Here is a 19,152-nt window from a genome sequence, read left to right on the forward strand (position 1 = left end):
CCCTCAAATACAGAATTGTAACCCAAGCTTTGATGCAACATCAAAAAGAAAAGAAATATAGCTGGCATCACTTTTTCACAAATTCCAGGAAAAGGAGAGGAGGGGAGAGATTCTATAGGGCATTACTTCTTGGATTCTATTACAATAGAATCTTTTTTTCCCTTTTTGCAAGGCAGTGGGGTTCAGTGACAGGTAATTATTAAATGTTTGAGACCGGATTTAAACCTAGGTCCTCCTGACTCTGGGGCCAGTGCTCTATCCACTGCATCACCTAGCTGCCCCTACAATAGTACCTCTAGAATTTCAATTCAACAAGTGCTCTCTGCCATCTTAATAAGTGAACAACCTTAGCAATCCATAATTGGTAGGTCTTTTTAAACATATTAAACACATCTCTTAAACACATTAACTGGTAGGCTTCTTGTTACCCTCCTTGGGAAAGATGTTTTTGTTGAGAAAACAAATCAATACATTTAATACTTACTGAGGTTTGAGGAGGAATTTCAGAGCCTGTTGTAGGAGCTGGTGTGGGCTGCTCCATCGCAGCTGTCTCAGTAAATTGTTTCTCGTCTTTGGATTTCTAAAAGGTCAAATAGAATTAAAAGGAACTTGGTTACAGAATATTAAAAAAGTGATAGAGAAAACTTTTCTTTTTGTCTAAAATGTTTATAAAATATTTCAATTCATCCCAATTACATGTTTAAACCATTTTAAACATTTTTAAAAGTGCTGAATCCCAAATTCTCTCTCTCTCTCTCTCTCTCTCTCTCTCTGTCTGTCTCTGTCTCTCTGTCTCTGTCTCTCCCTCCCTCCCTCCCTCCCCCTTCTCTGAGATGGTAAGCAATCCAATAAGGTTATACCTGTGCAACCATGTAAAAGATTACTATAGTATTCATTTTGTTTCAGAATATTTGGAAGATTTAACCAACAACAACAAAAAAAGAAAGTTAAAAATAATATACTTTATTCTGTATTCAGATGACACCAGTTCTTTCTATGGAGATAAATAGCTTTCATCATAAATTTCATCCTAAGTCCATTAGGATTGTCGTGGATCATTATATTGCGGAGAATAGCTAAGTTATTCATAATTCTTCATCATACAATATTGCTGTTATTGTATACAATGTTCTCTTGGTTTTGCTCACTTCACTTAGCATAAGCTCATATAAGTCTTTCACAATCATATACCACAGTTTATTCGGCCATTCCCTAATTGATAAGCATCCCTTCCAATTTTCAGTTATTAGCCACTACAAAAAGAACTGCTATAATTATCTTTGTTCAGATAGATTCTTTTCCCTTTGTTAAAAAATCTTTTTTTGGGACACAGACCTAGCAATGTATTACTGAATCAAAGGATATGCATTTTTTTAGCCCTTTCAACATAGTTGCAACTGCAGAACAGTTGGATCAGTTCTTAATTCCAACAACAGTACCTTTCCCGGTTTTCCCATATACCCTCCAACAATTATAATTTTCTTTTTTTGTCATATTAGTAAATCTGATAGATATGAGGAAGTATCTCAAAATTGTTTTGATTTGCATTTCTCTAATCAATAGTGATATAAAGCATTTTTCATATGAGTATAGATAATTTTTGATTTCTTCATCTTAAAACTGTTCATATCCATTGACCATTTATCAATCGAGAATTTTTGTAAATTTTTATAATTTTTATAAATTTGACTCAGTTATCTATATATTTTCAAAATAAGATCTTAATCAGAAATACTTGTTGAAAAATTTCCCACCTCTCAGTTTTCTGCTCTCTTTTTAATTTTGGTTGAGTTGGTTTTGTTTGTGCAAAAAAATTTTAATTTTATGTAATCAAAATTCTCTATTTTACATTTTACAATATTCTCTATATATTGTTTGATCCTAATTTTTCCCTTATCCATAGATCTGACAGGTAAACTTTACCATGCTCTCTTCTCCTCTCCTTTATGTCTAAATCATGTACCCATTTTGATCTTATGTTTCTTTGCTTTTAGCTAAAGCACAATAGATTCTGTTCTAACCCCTTACCTTAACTCTGAGTATGCGTCTCTGATTCATATGTGTTTCTTATAAGTAACATATTGTACGATTCTGGTTTTTAATTCATTCTATTTCAGTTTTTATGGGTGAGTTCATTCCATTCACATTTATAGTTTTGATATTATGTATTTCCCTCCATTTTATTTTTCCCTTGTTTTTCCTTCTCTCTCTCTCTCTGTCTCTCTCTCACATGCCTGATCACTGTCTCCCCTAATCTGTCCTCCCTTCTGTCAGTCTCTTCTCCAACCCCCTTCCTTCTCTTTCCCCCCTACCTATTTACTTTCTAGTAGGGTAAGATAGATTTCAGTATCCAACTAAGTGTGTACCCTCTCTGAGCCAATTCTGATAAGAATAAGATTCAAGCCCATTTTTAATAGCTCTTTCATGTCTTTTTTTACGAGCTAATTCATCCTCATTTTATCTTTCCCTTCTTTCTTCTCCCACTCTTCCTTCTTACATCTTTGTTTTGTTTTTTGGGATCGTCCCATCAAAGTCATCTTATATCCAAACATCCTGACCTCTTCCTCTAATTGCCCTTGAAGTAATAAAGTTCTTAAGAGTTTTGAATATTCTCTTGCTATGGAGGAATATAAACAACTTAACCTTATTGAGTCTCATGCTTTATTTTGTTTCTTTTTACATTTTTGTTTCCTCTTTTGTCTTGTAGTTGAATATCAATTTTTTTTATTATTCAGCTGTGGTCTTTTAATTAGGAATGCTTAAAAATTCTCTATTTTGTTAAATATCCATTCTCCTCCCCCCCAAAAAAAGAATTATATTCAATTTTACTGGATATGTGATTCTTTGCTTCCTGATTTCTTTCCTGTGGTTCTTTAATGTGGAAGGTGCCAAATCCTGTGTAAGCCTGATTGTAGTTCCATGATATTTGAACTGATATTTTTTGACTGTATGCAATTCTTTCTCCTTGACTCTGCAATTTGGCTATGATGTGCCTGGGAGTTTTCATTTTGGAATCTTAAGTGGTGATCAGTGAATTTTTTCAATTTCTAGTTTGCCTTGTAGTTGTAGGCTATTAGGACAATTTTCCTTGATAATTTCTTGAAAGATGATGTGTAGGTTTTTATTTTTTTCCTTTTTGATCATGGCTTTCAGGGAGTACAATAATTCTTAAATCTTGGATTTATTTTCTAGATCAGTTTGTTTTACTGAGAAATTTCACATTTTCCTCTATTTTTTCATTTCTTTAGGATTTTGTTTTATCATATCTTGATGTTTTTCATGGAGTCTTTAGCTTACACTTGTCCAATTCTAATTGTGGGGGAATTATTTTCTTCAGTGTGCTTTTGAGCCTCCTCTGCCATTTGGCCAATTTTATTTTTTAAGGAGTTATTTTCTTTGGTGAATTTTCATATTGTTTTTTCCATACTATTTTTTCATGATTCTCTTTCAATTACTCTCAATTCTTTCCCCAATTTTTCTTCTACTCCTCTAATTTGCTTTTTAGAATCCTTTAAAGTTCTTCCTAGGAGCTTTGAGCTTGAGACCACATTACATTTTTCTTGAAGGCTTTACAAGTAACCATTCTGACACCATTGTCTCTTCTAAGTTTGTGCCTTGGTCCTCTCTGACTCCATGGTAACTTTCTATAGTCAAGTTCTGTTTTTGTTTTTTTTTTTTTGCTTTTTGCTCATTTTTTTTTTTCTGTTTATTCTGTGCCTTGGTATTTTTTTGTGAGACCTGGACTTGGTTCCTACAGGGTCTTTATGTCGGCTTTCCCTAGGTCTCAGGGCCTACCTGCTGGTTTGTACTGCACGGGGAGTCTTTTCCTACTGGGGATTGGGGGGTTCCTTGTTGAACTCCCCTTGTTGTGGGGGCTGCTGCCAGCCTGCTTCAGGGGCAGAACTTTGCTGTGGGGTTGCTATGGCAACAGGGCCTCTTGAAGGCTGGTCCTGGGTCAGGATCTTGCTACTGGCCTACCCAGGGATGGGGTCTCTGCTGATTAGCAGTAAGGCTTCCCTGGCAGCTCTGGGGTGCTCTGCGGTAGACTGCCAGCTGGCCCAGGAGTCTCACCAGGCCTGCTGCTGGGAGGTAAGTTGGTGTCAGACAGACGGCCCTGCTTTGGCACAGTTCTGAGGTAGCTCCCAAATTGTTAGGACGGTTCCAGGGGACTCTTTCCTCAATCCTCCACCTTGTCATAGGGTGACTATCATGTTGTTGACTATATTCAATGAGTTACCAAGAGTTGATGTTTCTATGGACTTCATAACATTTCTCACAATTATTATTTTCTGTCACAGTCCAATAGCTTTCTGCATGGTCTCCATGCTTCTGGTCCACTCTCCAAAAGGCTGCCAAAATAACATTCCTAAAGTGCCACCTAGCCATGTCACTCTACACTTCAATAAATTTCAGTGGCTGTTCACTGTACAAGCTTTTCTGGTGGGCCTTGAAAACCCTTTACAGATCGCCTCCAATTGACCTTTCCAGGCTCATTCACCCCTAGTCTAGCCAGAAGGGCCTTTCCAGCTATTCTTCCCATCACATTGCATCTCCTGAGTGCATGACGTTGACCAGTCTGTGAGCTCCAGCACCACTGACCACCCCCCCCCCAACATGCCTGGAATGTGCTCCCTCCTCACCCCTGAAGCTAATAAGTCTAGTTCCTTCAAAGAGGTCTTTTTTTTTTTTGCAAGGCAATGGGGCAGGTCACACACCTAGGTGGTTATTAAGTGTCTGGGTTGGATTTGAACTAAGGTCCTTCTAACTCCAGAACTGGTGCTCTGTCCACTAGGTTACCTAACTACCCCTCAAAGAAGACTTTCTTGATCCTCCTAGAAGGCAATGATCTCTTCCCACATTCCCAACCTACCTTGTTTTTTTGCATATACTTTTATATGTCTGTCTGTATGCCTATATGTATATGTGTATGCTACCTGACAGTATATAAATTCTTTTATAATAGTATCATATAAGCTCTTTTATAATAGTATCTTCATTTTTGTATGCCTACTGCTTAGCAAATTTCCTAGAAATTTTCCCAGAGATTATTTAATAACTAACACATGTTAATTTGTGGACAATGGATAATGGATAATTCCAAGAAAATTCAGACCTTGCCATACATAAAGGAGTATTCTAAATATGAACTATAGGCTATATCTCTGATATTTTCCCATTCTTTGATTGGCATTAGAAGAAGGTAATAGAATAAGATGATTATGATATTTGTTGAGTTCACTTTATTTAGGAGACTGAGAATTTCTCCCTGCTTAGTTATTCCTGAGAGTTAGAAAGACACATGACAATATTAACAACAGTTATGTTACCCTACCCACACTTGTCTTATCTAGTTTTAATGAAGACTTCATCCAAACATGGAACAATCATCACTCAGTCAACAGTTATTTCTCTGCAGATGGTAACTCTTATCTTTGCCAAGCTCCTTCTAAAGGAATATGATTGTTTATATGTCACATTACTAAGGGCTGGTTGATGGTGCAGTACCGTCAAACTACTCAGCCACTCACAATCATAGGAATATTAATTGGTAAATTTGTTCTTTGGGGATGATCTTTGGTAAAATGCAAATGTAAACTTCTCCCAATAATCTCAACATCCTCAGTGACAAAGTATTCATATTTATGTCAACATTTAGAGTAGAATTTCTTAAATTTTGTGTGTGTTGGACCCCTCTGGCAGGCAAGCTGGTGAAACTTTTGAAACATCTCAGAATGTCATAAATTCATAAAATATCTAAGGAAATCAATTATACTAAAATATAGTTATCAAAATATTTTTTTAAACCAAGTTAAGAACTTCTTTAGAATAAATGACCATCAATGAGACTGGGCCGATATTTTTCAGTATACATTTTTTAAGTGGAAAATTTTATTTTTTTCCTCCTTTCTTGGCAGAGTCTAAGATTATTCAAGATGTTTCAAGAAGTACAGTTTGAAAATCAAGTTCAAGTCCTCAAACCTCTCCACTAAAAGTTAAGAGGTAAAAAAAAAGTTGAAGAACTCACTTGGGTTACAGATATTGCTGCATGGGTAACAGGAGCTGCGGAACTTGAAAAGCCCTCCGACAAAGCAACTATGATGTCATCATCACTCATAGGCTGCAGAAATCAGGAAATGAATCCACAGAGGTCACAGGTCATTGTAATGAACTTCCAAGTGAGTAATTTACATGCAAATCAAAGTATGGGGAAAAAAGTTGAGCTAGCTCCTCCCCCCACCAGGCTTAATCTGTCCTGATCCAGGCAGATCAGTTTACTTACTGTCACTTTTTCACTTTGTTTTTTTTCAAGCAGTTTTCTATCTTCATCCTTTTAAAAAAACACATCGAAGAGTGTCACTTTTGAATTTTATCACTAGCATGAAATTTCACAAGCATTCCAGTAATTCCGTATTGATATGAGTGCTCCTTAGAAAGTCAGTTTGGTCAATAAATATTTAAGTGGCAAGCACTATGCTAAAAGCTGGACTACCAAAAAAAAAAGGAAAAAAGGCAAAAGACAGTCGGTAACCTCAAGAAACTTATGATCTAATAAAGAAGGCAATAGGCAAATATAGTCTAAAATATACAGATAAACAGGAAATAATCAAGAGAGGGAAAGTGCCAGGATTAAGAAGAGTTGGGAAAGGCTTCCTCTAGGAGAGGGGATTTTAGTTAGGATTTATAGGGAAGTCAATAGGAGGAGTTGAGAAAGGAGATAATTCCAAGGATGGGGCTAGAGAAAATAACAGGAACTAAGAGATGGGAGTAGTTTAGTGGAATAGCCAGGAGGTCAAATTGTACTTAACAAGAAATAAGATGTAAGAAATAAGAAGAGGTAGGAGGGTCTAAATATGAGGGGCTTTGAATGTCAAACAGAATATTTTTGTATTGGATCTTGGAAGGAATAGGGAGCCACTGGATTTATTGAGGGTGATTGTTGTGTGTGTGTGTGTGTGTGTGTGTGTGTGTGTGTGTGTGTGTATCAGAGAGAGAGAGGAGAGAGAGAGAGAGAGTATTAAAGTTTAAAAAATATTTCCTTTAAAAGGAAAATAATAATCACGGGACATGGGAATGCAGTGGGAAGGAGTCAGTTTACAAAACTCTCTTCTCTACTAACCTAAATTCTTAGTCTCACTTTAATTTTTGCTTAAAAGGCATTGGAGATTTATACTGGGCCACTGCATACCCCAGCTCCAGAATGGCAACTCAAGAAGGCAGGTTAAATTGACTTCAGGGCAATAGAACTACTCTGGGATTTGATCAGCTAAGATGAAGAAAACACAATTACTGGCATCATTCCCTGACAACCTGAGTATATGAGGGCAAAAGATTGTTCAATCCTTTTTTTTTTTGGTGAGAGAGTTAGGTGACTTGCCCAGGGTCACACAACTAGTAAATATCAAGTTCTGAGGTCAAATTTGAACTCAGGTCCTCCTGACTCTGACAAGCCACTCCACTGAATCACTATAACTGACTGTGAACCCTTCTTTAGTGCTTAGCTGGAGACGTATGCTGGACGTCTCAGAGGCTCAACTGAATGAACTCAATATTCATAATGTGCACACACACACACACACACACACACACACACACACACACACGAGTCTGTCTGTCAGTTTCTCTCTGTCTGTCTCTGTCCCTGTCTCTCTGACTTTAGGTCTTTTTCTGCCTCTGCCTCTATCTGTTTCTGTTTCTCTCTCTCTCTCTCTCTCTCTCTCTCTCTCTCTCTCTCTCTCTCTCTCTCTCTCTCTCTCTCTCTCTCTCTCCCTCCCTCCCTCCCTCTCTCTCTGTCTCTCAGTCTCAGTTTCTCTCATATCTCTCTCTCTCTGGCTATTTCCTTGTCCCCTACTAAGAAAATCCACTTTTGTTAACTGTTACGTTAATTTGTTACTTGTTAAATGGCCTGTGAGTATTCCATTTTATTCCAATATTGAAGTCCAAGCAAAGTTACCAGATAGGATAACATAACTTCAGTTAGAGTGTTAAAATCAAATTTGAAAAGCATTTAAATATTTTCATAAACTATGGAAAAGCACACAATTATTTTAGCAAGTGTAAGTCAGTATCTAAAAGGACAAAATAGGCAAAGCATTTCAGGCTCTTTTAAGAAAGATTTCTAAATTTTTCAGTTAAGTGAAATGATAAATTATATGCAAGGTTAGAGACAACTCTAACTGGAACTGATTGCAAATTTTCAGTGTGAGCATTTACATCTCAAAATTCCACAAAGACAGGTTACAAATCTATGCTTATTTTATTGTGTTGTGATTGTTTCAAAAGTGATGTGAAGATATTAATGCAGATTAAATGCAAAAGTAAATACTGAGTGTAGTTCTGGTAGAACTGGTTGTTAAATATTTACTGGCACACTTCTGATATAAAGCACTTTCCAAATCTTAGCTTGCTCTATAAATCACCATCATTCATTTAGCTGCTTTCCAATATGAAATATGATAAGATCTCTGCCCTCAAAGTGTTTGCATTCTGAATGGAGACAAGTCAACACACACTTTTTAACACTTATATGTATCAGATAAGATAAAACACTGGAAAGTTAAATGACATTACAAGAGCTGGACAGAAGTTGAAGACAACAATAATATATGTCAGAAACTAGTAAACATGTCATTAATTATTAAATAAGTAGTACAGATAATAATTGCTACAGGAATTTCTGGAAATCTGGGAGGGGAGATCATTTTTTAGTTAAGAGGGTCAGGAAAGCCAAATCAACTGTTAAAAATAATCTCAAGTAGTTAAAAAAAATTTTAAGGCACATAAAACAAGATATTTACAGATTGTTTCATATTATAATAACTTGTGTATTATAATTAATAGATCTATCTATGAAATAGTCAGGTCCATAAGGGCAGGGAAAAACTGCTTAATAAATATTTGTAGAAGTTCAAAGCCATTTAATTTAGCCATTTTGTTTTTTTGTTTGAGTTTTAACTTGTCAAAGTGACTTCTTTAGACTATAGAGAGACAGCACAACAATATTTTCATGTTCTTGGATCTATGTCAGCGTCCCTGCCTACCTTAGGAGTATGAATTACATATAAAATCTAGAGTAAAAACAATCTATTTACCTTTATTTCTTTGGATCTGTATTCAGGAGGGATTGTTTCCTCTTTTTCACCTACTTTTTCCCGCTTTTCTTCTTTGGATTTTTCCTGAAGAAAGACCTCTGTCATTATCATTATATATCTCTTATGTGTATGGATATTTTTTTATCTATGTATATGTTTTCAGTTTCCATGTACCATGTAGTTGAGATTTAGCATAATGAGAATAACTTGAGGTTATCACCTATATCTGACCAGGTCTATGAAGTCTCATAGGCTCATAGATTTAGCACTGAAAGGGGCCTCAGAGATCAATGGAATCCACATCACTCAACTGAAAGATGAAGAATTTGAAGATCACAGGGATCAATTACTGACCCAGCCCAGGGTAATAAAACTCTTAAATGTTTGAGATGGGAATTGAGATCTTCCTGATTCCAAACCTAGCTCTCAATCCCATATATCCTCTTGCTTCTCTCATAGTCCTTTATATCCTTTGGAGAGAGATGTGTGAATAAGCACCAATATCAGATCATTGCCACTATCTGGCCACAAGGTCATGTCCTCTAGACAGTTAGCAATTACCACTTCATTTCTCTTTAGTTCCTTGTTAAAATGCAAATACTCAAAGGGTTCCTTGGAATCATCAGATAAGTGAGTGCCATCTGCTTAAAATATAGATCTTTCATAAAATCAACATGGTGGGCCTTTTGGGGGTCATTTTTAAGGAAAGTGTGCAAGTATAGCAAAGACTGATGAGTTTCAATCTAGACAGTTGGAGGGAAGAGGGAATGAATGCTCACCCGATGTAAGTCACAAATTAAACATCAAATAGTGCAAGTAAGTATTTTAAACAGATTCCTTTAGGAATGATATAAAAGGGTTCTTTTTGGAGGGGAGAGGTAGGAGGGAGATGGACCTAAATCTTCATTACCTTTACTTTATCCACTACAGGTTTCTTTTCTTCTGGATCTATTTCTCTCTTTGCCAAACTGCCAGCTAAGGCTTCCACAGCATCATCTTTCACTTCTCCCTTTTGAAAAGAAGTAAGAAACACTTGATTTTTCCCTGTGTTAAAGATGTATTTATCCAAAAGTGTTCAAAAATATAAATGTTCGCCTTGGGCACAATATAACAGAATCTAAAAGACTGCAATGGAAAAAAATTCATTTCAAAAGTAGAGGTTGAAATCATTAGAGATTCCCTAAGTGACACTATATTCACATTTATAGTTGGGCAAATTGTGGTATGCATTAAAAACTGTTTGGGCACTGTAAAAATTTCACCATAAACAGGAGCAGAAACTAATTTTTTTTCACAGAATGAAGCAACTTTAGTTCAAAATCTTATAACAAAATGTGAACATGCCTTTGAAAATACATTTAGCATATTATATTTCAACTATCAAAGACCTGTGATCTAGGGCAGATAAAAAACTCTCATCTTGCTGCTCAACAGTTACACTGAAAACTATTCTAGAGTTATTCCTTAGCAAAACTGTAAAAATGTTTATCTGACCAAAGTCACAGTGAATCCAGTGAAATGAATGAGTCTATACCCATTTTAGGTGTAATGTTAATATGGGGTTAAATTCAAGAAAAGCTGATTGTTTAGATGAAGTTTATTATTAAAGAATGGTATTTAGCCTTTCATGAAGACCACTGCTGCTGCTAATGAATGCACTCACATTTGGGAAAAAACACAAAATGAATAAAAAAAACCCCTCAACTCGTGGGGACAGTGTTATGGGAGGCTCTACTGAATCCCATGTTATGTAGGCTAATGTCTGTCCTTCATGTTTGAAGATGACTATGACATCAGGGAGGTGATGCCAAGACAAGCAAGTGAACTGGATTTAAGTGAGGGCGACTATGCTAGGTCGCCAGCCTCACTTCCTCCTTCAGAACCATCTGGGTCCAATAGTGAGATATGAATCAGGACAACTGGAGGTGATCCTAGATGTGAGACAATCAGGATTAAGTGACTTGCATAGGGTTACACAGCTAGGTGGCATAGTGGATGGAATACTGGCCTTGGAGTGAGGAAGACGGGAGTTTGAATCTGGACTCAGATTATGTAGGTTATGTTTGAAGGTAACTGGATCAAGATAGCCATTCTACAAAATATTGCAGGGTGTACTGTACTACTTCTATTATTACAAATAGATTCGGTGAGGCAGCACAGGGACATTGTCTTCATCATGGTAATCAAGGTGGTGAACTAACCATTCACTGGCCCTTAGTAAACATCAACCCAGTATACTTTAAAATTGCAAAGAAATATTTCACTTCCTAAGAATCAATTTTACCAGAAAGAATGGAAAAGAGTCACTTCCTGCCTATATCATGGAATTGATCAATCCAAATAAGTTCTCACATTTGGAATTAGCATGTTTTCTGAACAACCAGGGCCTATATGAAACTAGTCTTCTGTCTTCAAAACACCTGTATTTCAAATATGATATTAAATTCCTTAAACTAATAGTATTGGTATTTCTTTTACTTATTTCCTTAAATGCATTGATCCAGAAAATTCTCAAATTTTTCACTGTTAAACTTTGGTAAAGACTCCATTTTAATTCTTCTACCACTGATAGCTATTTTCTCTTTTTACCTCTCCATGAATCAGAAATGCTTATTTTTGGTCACAAAAACATACCCTTTTAGTGTTTGAAGTTTGTACCTATTTTAAATTAAGAAAGAAAAAAGAACATTCAATTTAGAAGAATAGGATTTAATTCTCATTTTTCTCTTCAAATAAATTTCCTTAATATTGGCCCCATGTGAAGTACATCTCCTCCCTCTTGGCAGAACAGGGGCAGAATACGGAACAGAATGAGGCATCCATTGTCAAACCCAGCAAATTTACTGTCTTGTTTGACCTGACTATGCATGAGGTGCAAGGGAGGGTTGTAATGGGGGGGTGTCGCTGAGTGACAATGATATTCAAAAGGAGTATCTTTCAGATGCTTGCCCCCCAAATCCAGTGGCAAGGACCTTTTGCATGCTGTGCTCTGCTCTCACCCCTCTTTCCAACATGGGAGCATGTTATAAAAGACTAGATCCTCTGACAGTCAAATAGAATCAGACATGACTGTAAAACAACTGTCCACCTGCCCTCCCCGACAAACGACCATGTAAGCGTTGTGAGAACCCACTTTTACCCTTTTCAACTATTTTACATCTAATGATTTTTGGATAAACATTTTCAAGATTGTTTTCTGTCACTCAAATACATAAATGTATTTATATGTGATGAAGGAAGGACATGAACTAAATCACCCTGAAAGCCCTTCCAATATCTCTCCATTCCTGATGACAGTGCAACTTATGTGTAAACATTAATAAAATTCACAACTGAAAACATCCCAAATGGAAATTTCCTTTAGATAAAATTTCCTATTTCCTCATCTCTTTTAGGCTAAGTAAAAATTAGCCAACTTCTCAATCAGTCAGGTCAAGCCTTCTTACTTTGAAACAAATTGTCTTCTTTTTGGAAGGACCTTTGAATAGATAGGAGCAGAAACTAATTTTTTTTCACAGAATGAAGCAACTTTAGTTCAAAATCTTGTAACAAAATGTGAACATGCCTTTGAAAGTACATTTAGCATATTATATTTCAACTACCAAAGACCTGTGATCCAGAAATAATTTAATATATTAATATCAGCATATAGATCCTGTCATATTTAAAATTTGAAGCAACTGATGAATACAACCTCTACAAGACAGAAAAAGAACCCAGAGAACAGGAGCGTTCTTTACAGTGAGTGTCACCATGGTGTTTGGCCAAGGAGGGAGGCAGAAGGAACAGAAATGGAAGCCTTGGCTTAGACCAGAACTCCTTGTAAAACAATCAGCAAAAGAGGACAGATCAGTCTACACTGCCCACTGATACAACTCTTTTCTCTTGATGATCAGCGGTCCCACATTGTCACCGGTGTCTTCATTGGGCTTCATGTGGGCACCGTAGCAGAATGGGAACCTCTCGGACCTTGGCGATACACAACTTTGGCTCCCAAGTCTTCCATGTCAACGTGCGAACGACCTTGAGGCTTTTCTTTTAGGATGGTGAGGTTGATCATGGACCTGAAGTGTTTTTCTTCCATCAAAAACTTTTTGTAAACTAGGAACCCCACCATGGCGGGCCAGTAGCCAGTGTCACAGCTGTGATGCAACCCATCGGCTTCAAAGGGTTGAACGCAGGCTCACGGCAGCGCAGGTGCTCTCTGGGAGGCTCTGGGGGGAGCATGGGGGCAGGCCCTGCGTTGGTCTGCTGGCTCTGTGCCACTGGCCTGGCCCTGCTGGTCCTGCCCCGCCCGCCCTGCACTCCTGGCCTGGCCCTGCTGGTCCTGACCCGCCCGCTGTACACAGCTGGCCCGGCCTCGCTGGCCCGGCCTCGCTGGCCCTGCACTGCTGGCCCGGCCTCGCTGGCCCTGCACTGCTGGCCTGGCCTCGCTGGTCCTGTGCTGCCGGACCCTCCACTAACACCGGGCCTCACTCCAGCAGCCGCTGCTTGGGAATCCTGGCGCTCACAAACTATTTTTCCTTAAATGAATCTTTGACTTTTACGGGAAAAAATTTCAAACTATTCACAAAAGGCCGTAAGACCTATCTTTGTCAAGCTATAACCAACCCTTAGAAAAAACTCCAGAGGATAAAAAATAGTGAGATAATTTCTCTACCCCAGGCAGAGGAAGATATGAAAGAAAAAAAAAAACATAACTTCAAGCCCTGCCCCCCCATATTAATTCTAAAAAAACATCCCCAAATCAAAAGACTATTTTCTAAACCATCAAAATAGAGACATTTCCCTTTTCCAAGAAAAAAAAAATAAACATCTTCACCTTCCATTTCAAAAACAAGAAACAGATTGGGATAGTGGATAGATTACTGGCTTTGGAATCAAGAAGGCCTAGGTTCAAATGCTAACTCAGATATATAATATACATTTAATGTATATATAAATATATGTTATATAATAACATATAACTAATAATAGTTTACTAGGCATCATGAAGTTTCTCTGGTCCTCAGTTTCCTTTTCTATAAAATGAAGGATCTGTTTAAGCTCTTAGGCCAGGTCTATAGTTATGATCCAACGATCTATCTGTGGTTACTAGCCTCCTCATGCCCTGGTTCCCCCTACCAAAGAGATATGATATAATAATAACAATGCTTATATGAAAACATTAATTTTTGATGATCTTAGATACAAGAGAAACTGAGCAAATCTCATTGTTATTTGGTGACCTGTCACTATACAGGACATATAGAGATTGCCCAAATTACCCCATTAAACAATTTTAGATAACTTTCACAATCATAGCAAGCACAGATTCATTGCTAAAATTACCCAAGGTGATTAAATGACTTGACCAAGATCACATGATTATTATTAATTTTTTTTATTTTTACTTGTCTAAGGTCACACAACTAAGTAAGTATTAAATGATTGAAGCCACATTTGAACTTGGATCCTCCTGATTCCAGGGCTGGTGCTCTATCTACTGCTCCTAGTTGTCCCTCAAGGTCATATGGGTAGCAAGTAACAGAGATAAGATTTGACCTTAAGTAAAAAATCCAACACCCTTTTTGCTATGTCAGATAATATCATAAATACGCACTAGAACTATAAACTACAAATATATGCCAACTTTTACATTCAACTGATGTTTATTTATTCATACCATACTTCTTCTGACCCCCAACTTTGGCCTAGTCTACATTACTGCCTAAAGGTATTATCAGCTTGAGGCTTCTTGATATTGTGGGAGCAAGAGGTAGCATTCAGGCTTAGAATGGGAAGGTGCCTAAGCATGCTGGGAAGCCCAGCTAGAACTAGATCTTTCAATGTGCTTTTCTCTAGGTCTGGGGGTTTCCTACACACAGTCAGTAATGGGGTTAGAACTTAGTTCTCCTGTCTTCTGAAATATTCTATTCCCTTTTTTTTTTTAATGCAAAGGGATAATATTCACAAAGGTATGGCCTTAGCTAGTTATTTTTCCTCATGTTCCTGTATTTCCCATTTTCTGTCCCTTGATTTCCAACCTCTTGTCTCTAGTGAGCAAATTAACATAAATAACATTTAGAATTGAGATCAGAACAACAAGGTTCAAATTTGATCTCTGCCACTATGTGACTTTGGGGAAATTATTATCCCTGAAAATCTCTGAGTCTTAGTTTCCTCAATCACAAAATGATGAACTTGAACTAGATGAGACTAAACTCTAAATCTTATGATTAACTTGTCATTTACTTCCTAATTATTAATCAGTCAACAATCAATCAAGGCATATTTACTAATAGCCTCCTATGTATGACATCTTGGGTTTCCAAATATTTGGAATGAATTACTTGCAAGAATCTTCCTGTTCCTGGTTTTCAGGGTCTAAGAATTGTTATCCTTTATATTACCTTTATATTGGCATAATTAATAATTATTAATAAATGATAGTAATAATAATATTTTTCATATATACATAGAACTTTGGCTGTCCTTATAACAATCCTGTGAGATAAAAGTATTAGCCAATGTTGGCAAAAGGCCTAGCAAAGGATTCAGGAAATCAAGCAAAGTATCCTGGTATTAGGTGGGATGGGGAAAAATTGGAGTTATTCTTTCTGCTACTATGATTAAAGCTTTGCTATTACCACTGCTACAAGGAGGGAACTTCATTCCCCCCATAGCCTTAGCAGTCAACTTAGGCCCATTCAACACCAAACAGCAGGTTCTGTTTTGAATTGAAATGATGCATCTAGGATCCCAGATGTGAGAGATACCTTGAGTAGGGATCTTATCATCTTGTCTTTTCAGCCTCTGGCCCTACCTAATTCCTGCTTCTTTCATTGGCCATATTCCTTGATACCCTCAGACTTCTCTGCTATGGGTATCTTTAGCTATAGCATTCATAGCTGCCACCTTGGGCCATTGTCCTAGGATGCAGAATCTGGGAAGTACTTTTTTTTTAGGTTTTTGCAAGGCAAATGGGGTTAAGTGGCTTGCCTAAGGCCACACAGCTAGGTAATTATTAAGTGTCTGAGACCAGATTTGAACCCAGGTACTCCAGACTCCAGGGCCGGTGCTTTATCCACTGCACCACCTAGCCACCCCCGGGAAGTACTTTTAGATCTCATTAGAGCAAGCCCTGACTTGGTGGTATAGAGACTTTGGAGTCAGCTTCAGCAGCATAAAACTATATTGAACAAATACAAAGAAATTTCTGACAAAGGGTAGAATTAATACTAATAGGGCATTTATTCCAAAGCCACCAGAATAAAGATGCAATTTTTAAAAAGTGTTCATAGGGCAAATATTTTGCCACTAGATTCAGATGATTCTGAAGGGGATAGTGAGGCTAGTGACTCTGCACTGCCTCCCCTTCTTCACTTGCATGTCACAGCATCACCTTCCTGATGTCATAGTCTTTGAGAATGAAGGATAAACAACAAAAATCAAATAGTATCATCATAGGTTCACAGGAATTAGAGTTGGAAAGGTCCTTATAATCTATTCTAACCCCTTCAGCAAGGTTAATTCACTTGTTCAAGATTCAATGGATCCTAAAGAGCCATAGAACTAGGTTTTGAACTCTGTTTTTCTTAACTTCAAATTTGAGGGCTCGTTTTTGCAGCAGACTTGTGGGTATCTAAGATTTCCATTAAACTTGCATGAATCTAACAAGCATTAAATGTTTGTTCTTTTCCAGGCAATATGATAAGCATGGAATATAAAAAAATATAAAAACTAAAGTCTAATGGGGAAGATAGCATGCAAATAACTACAATCCAACAAGATATGTTAAAGACAAATTAGAGAGACTTAACAGAAAGAAGGCACTAAAATTAAAGAAGACCAGGAAAAGCTTCTTGTAGAAAGAGAGATTTGAGCTGAGACTTGAAAAAGGACAAGAGGCAGAGATGAGGAAGGAGAAAGGCATGGAGAAATACTTGAAGCAGACAGATGCAACATGGTATGATAGGAAGATGAAGGAGGCCTGTGTCACTGAATCTCAGAGTACATGGCAAGGAATAGGGTGAAAGTAAACTTTAAAGACAATTATATAAAGGGCTTTAAAAGTCAAACAGAAGGTTTTCTATTTGATCCTAGAGGCAAAAGTGTGTGTGTGTGTGTGTGTGTGTGTGTGTGTGCGTGCCAAAGAGAAAAACAGAGAGATAGAGAGGCTAGTGAGACAGACACAGAGACAGAAACAGAGAGAAGTTCAGACACGACATCAGAATGAGACAATACAGTTGGGGGCTATTTGCTAGAGAGTACAGCTATCAGTATAGGTGAACAACATTCATAGTGCCTCTCAAGAAATCGGGCAATACTCAAAGATTTACTCACAGATTTTGGAGCAGGCTTTTGAGGGGCTCCCTGAACAACACACATAGAAGTTTTTGAAACATCTTCTTTCACAGGAGCATGGGTTGGAGCCTCAGATTTCTAAAGAAAGAAAAAATATGTTTATAACTAAGGTGAAAAGATCTAGTTAGCAAGACAGCACGTGGGTGTACTAAAAATATCTGTTACAAGCATTGTAAACAACAAGAAGAAAATTAAATGCCTAAACTTCTTCTGGTCACCATTCATAGCACAACTTACTTTATCTATGGGACAAAATTTTGAATGAATTATTTTAGTTGTAGGAATGTCACTGACAGATAAGGAAAAGAAGAACTATCCAGAGAAAAAGCCAAGACTGAAAAAAAGGTAGACAAAGGATGGCATAAGGCAAAGAATTTTATCAAATCATTTCAAGCTTAAATAGCCCATGCCTCATCACTATGAAAAGGAAGACAGAAGCTCTTAAAAGAGTTAAAAGATTTTCAACTTACTTTTGTTTTATTGGTTGGTTTGGGTTTTTCCCCTTGAGATTCAAAACTCTCAAAATCTTTGGACAATTCATCAAGAAGTTTGGATTCACTCATAGGCTGCAATGCAAGAAGAAAATTATGTAATATATAGTGCCTGATTTAGCTGAGTGAATAGGAGTAGTTTTACTAGAATTAGTTTTCTTTTTCTGACAGAACATTGTAATCCAAATGTAGTCTATAAACCCAAGTTGTCTAAATCAAGACAACATCATAAACCAAATATAGAATCTGATAGCACTCAGGAAAGTTGCCCTGTCATAGATTTTGTTGTTATTCAGTTGCTTCAGTTGTGAAGCAACTCTTCATAACCCCATTTGGGCTTTTCTTGGGAAAGATACTGTTTTGGTTTGTCATTTCCTTTTCCAGTTCATTTTACAGATTAAGAAACTGAAGCAAACAGGGTTAGCTGACTTGCCCAAGGTCACACAGCTAGTAGTAAGTGAAGTCAGATTTGAACTCAGGAAGATAAGTCAATATAATCGACTTAGTCATAGACAACACTTCATATCCCATTTCCTTTTCATACCTAAACAAAGGCTCTCCCTGATACCCGGAATGTATTCTATTAGGATTCCTAGCTCCCTTCAAAACTCAGCTTATATGTCATTTCTTATATTAGGCCTTTCCTGATGCTCTACCACCCTGCCTGACTCATTGGTATTTTCCTGGAAAAAAAAAAATATATATATATATATATATATATATATATACACACACACACTTTCCCCTTCCCTTGATAGATTATATAATATCTTTAAAATCTTATGGATTTTGATATGAACAGGTAAGAAAATCTGTTGATTTTGGCTTTTATTTCCCAACACCCTGAATGGTAGCTGCCACAAGGTTAGGGCTTAATCATTTGGCTGATTGGTTAGGGCTTAATCATTTGCCTGATTGACTGCTATTTCCACAAAATTACAGATCTGAATATACAGAAATATGAACAGCTCTATGAAAGTGTTGTAAAATGTGGTAAACCAAGTCTATATTGCTTATGATTAGATACATAAAAAGCTCATAAAATGTTACAAAATGCTGGGGATAATGATATAATCAAGTTCTCATGGATACCTAGCCCAATGTTGCCTTCATAACATATTGATGTGACATGTGGACATCAATGTTTACAGACAAATACCTGGGGTGTCAGGAATTCTCAAGTTATACTCAAATATTTCTGTTGGGAGAGGGAAAAAGCAAGTTTG

General features: G+C 37.1%; 1 protein-coding gene across 1 annotated transcript in view; it reads right to left on the bottom strand.

Annotated features, from left to right (window-relative positions):
* LOC141501503 (calpastatin-like) overlaps positions 1–18,137 on the bottom strand; it is a 33,427-nt gene extending 15,290 nt beyond the window's left edge. Inside the window, exons 1-7 of the mRNA XM_074205502.1 lie at positions 17,906–18,137; positions 17,415–17,513; positions 10,000–10,098; positions 9,090–9,173; positions 6,281–6,328; positions 6,026–6,118; positions 485–580 (exon numbers count right to left, since the gene is read on the bottom strand). Of these exons, the coding sequence (XP_074061603.1) occupies positions 485–580; positions 6,026–6,118; positions 6,281–6,328; positions 9,090–9,173; positions 10,000–10,098; positions 17,415–17,513; positions 17,906–17,998 (612 nt within the window). The 5' untranslated portion in view covers positions 17,999–18,137. The remainder of the gene's footprint in view (positions 1–484; positions 581–6,025; positions 6,119–6,280; positions 6,329–9,089; positions 9,174–9,999; positions 10,099–17,414; positions 17,514–17,905) is intronic.
* Between the last annotated feature and the right edge of the window lie 1,015 nt (positions 18,138–19,152).

The sequence above is a fragment of the Macrotis lagotis genome, chromosome X (assembly GCF_037893015.1).
Source record: "Macrotis lagotis isolate mMagLag1 chromosome X, bilby.v1.9.chrom.fasta, whole genome shotgun sequence".
Taxonomy (NCBI): Eukaryota; Metazoa; Chordata; class Mammalia; order Peramelemorphia; family Peramelidae; genus Macrotis; species Macrotis lagotis.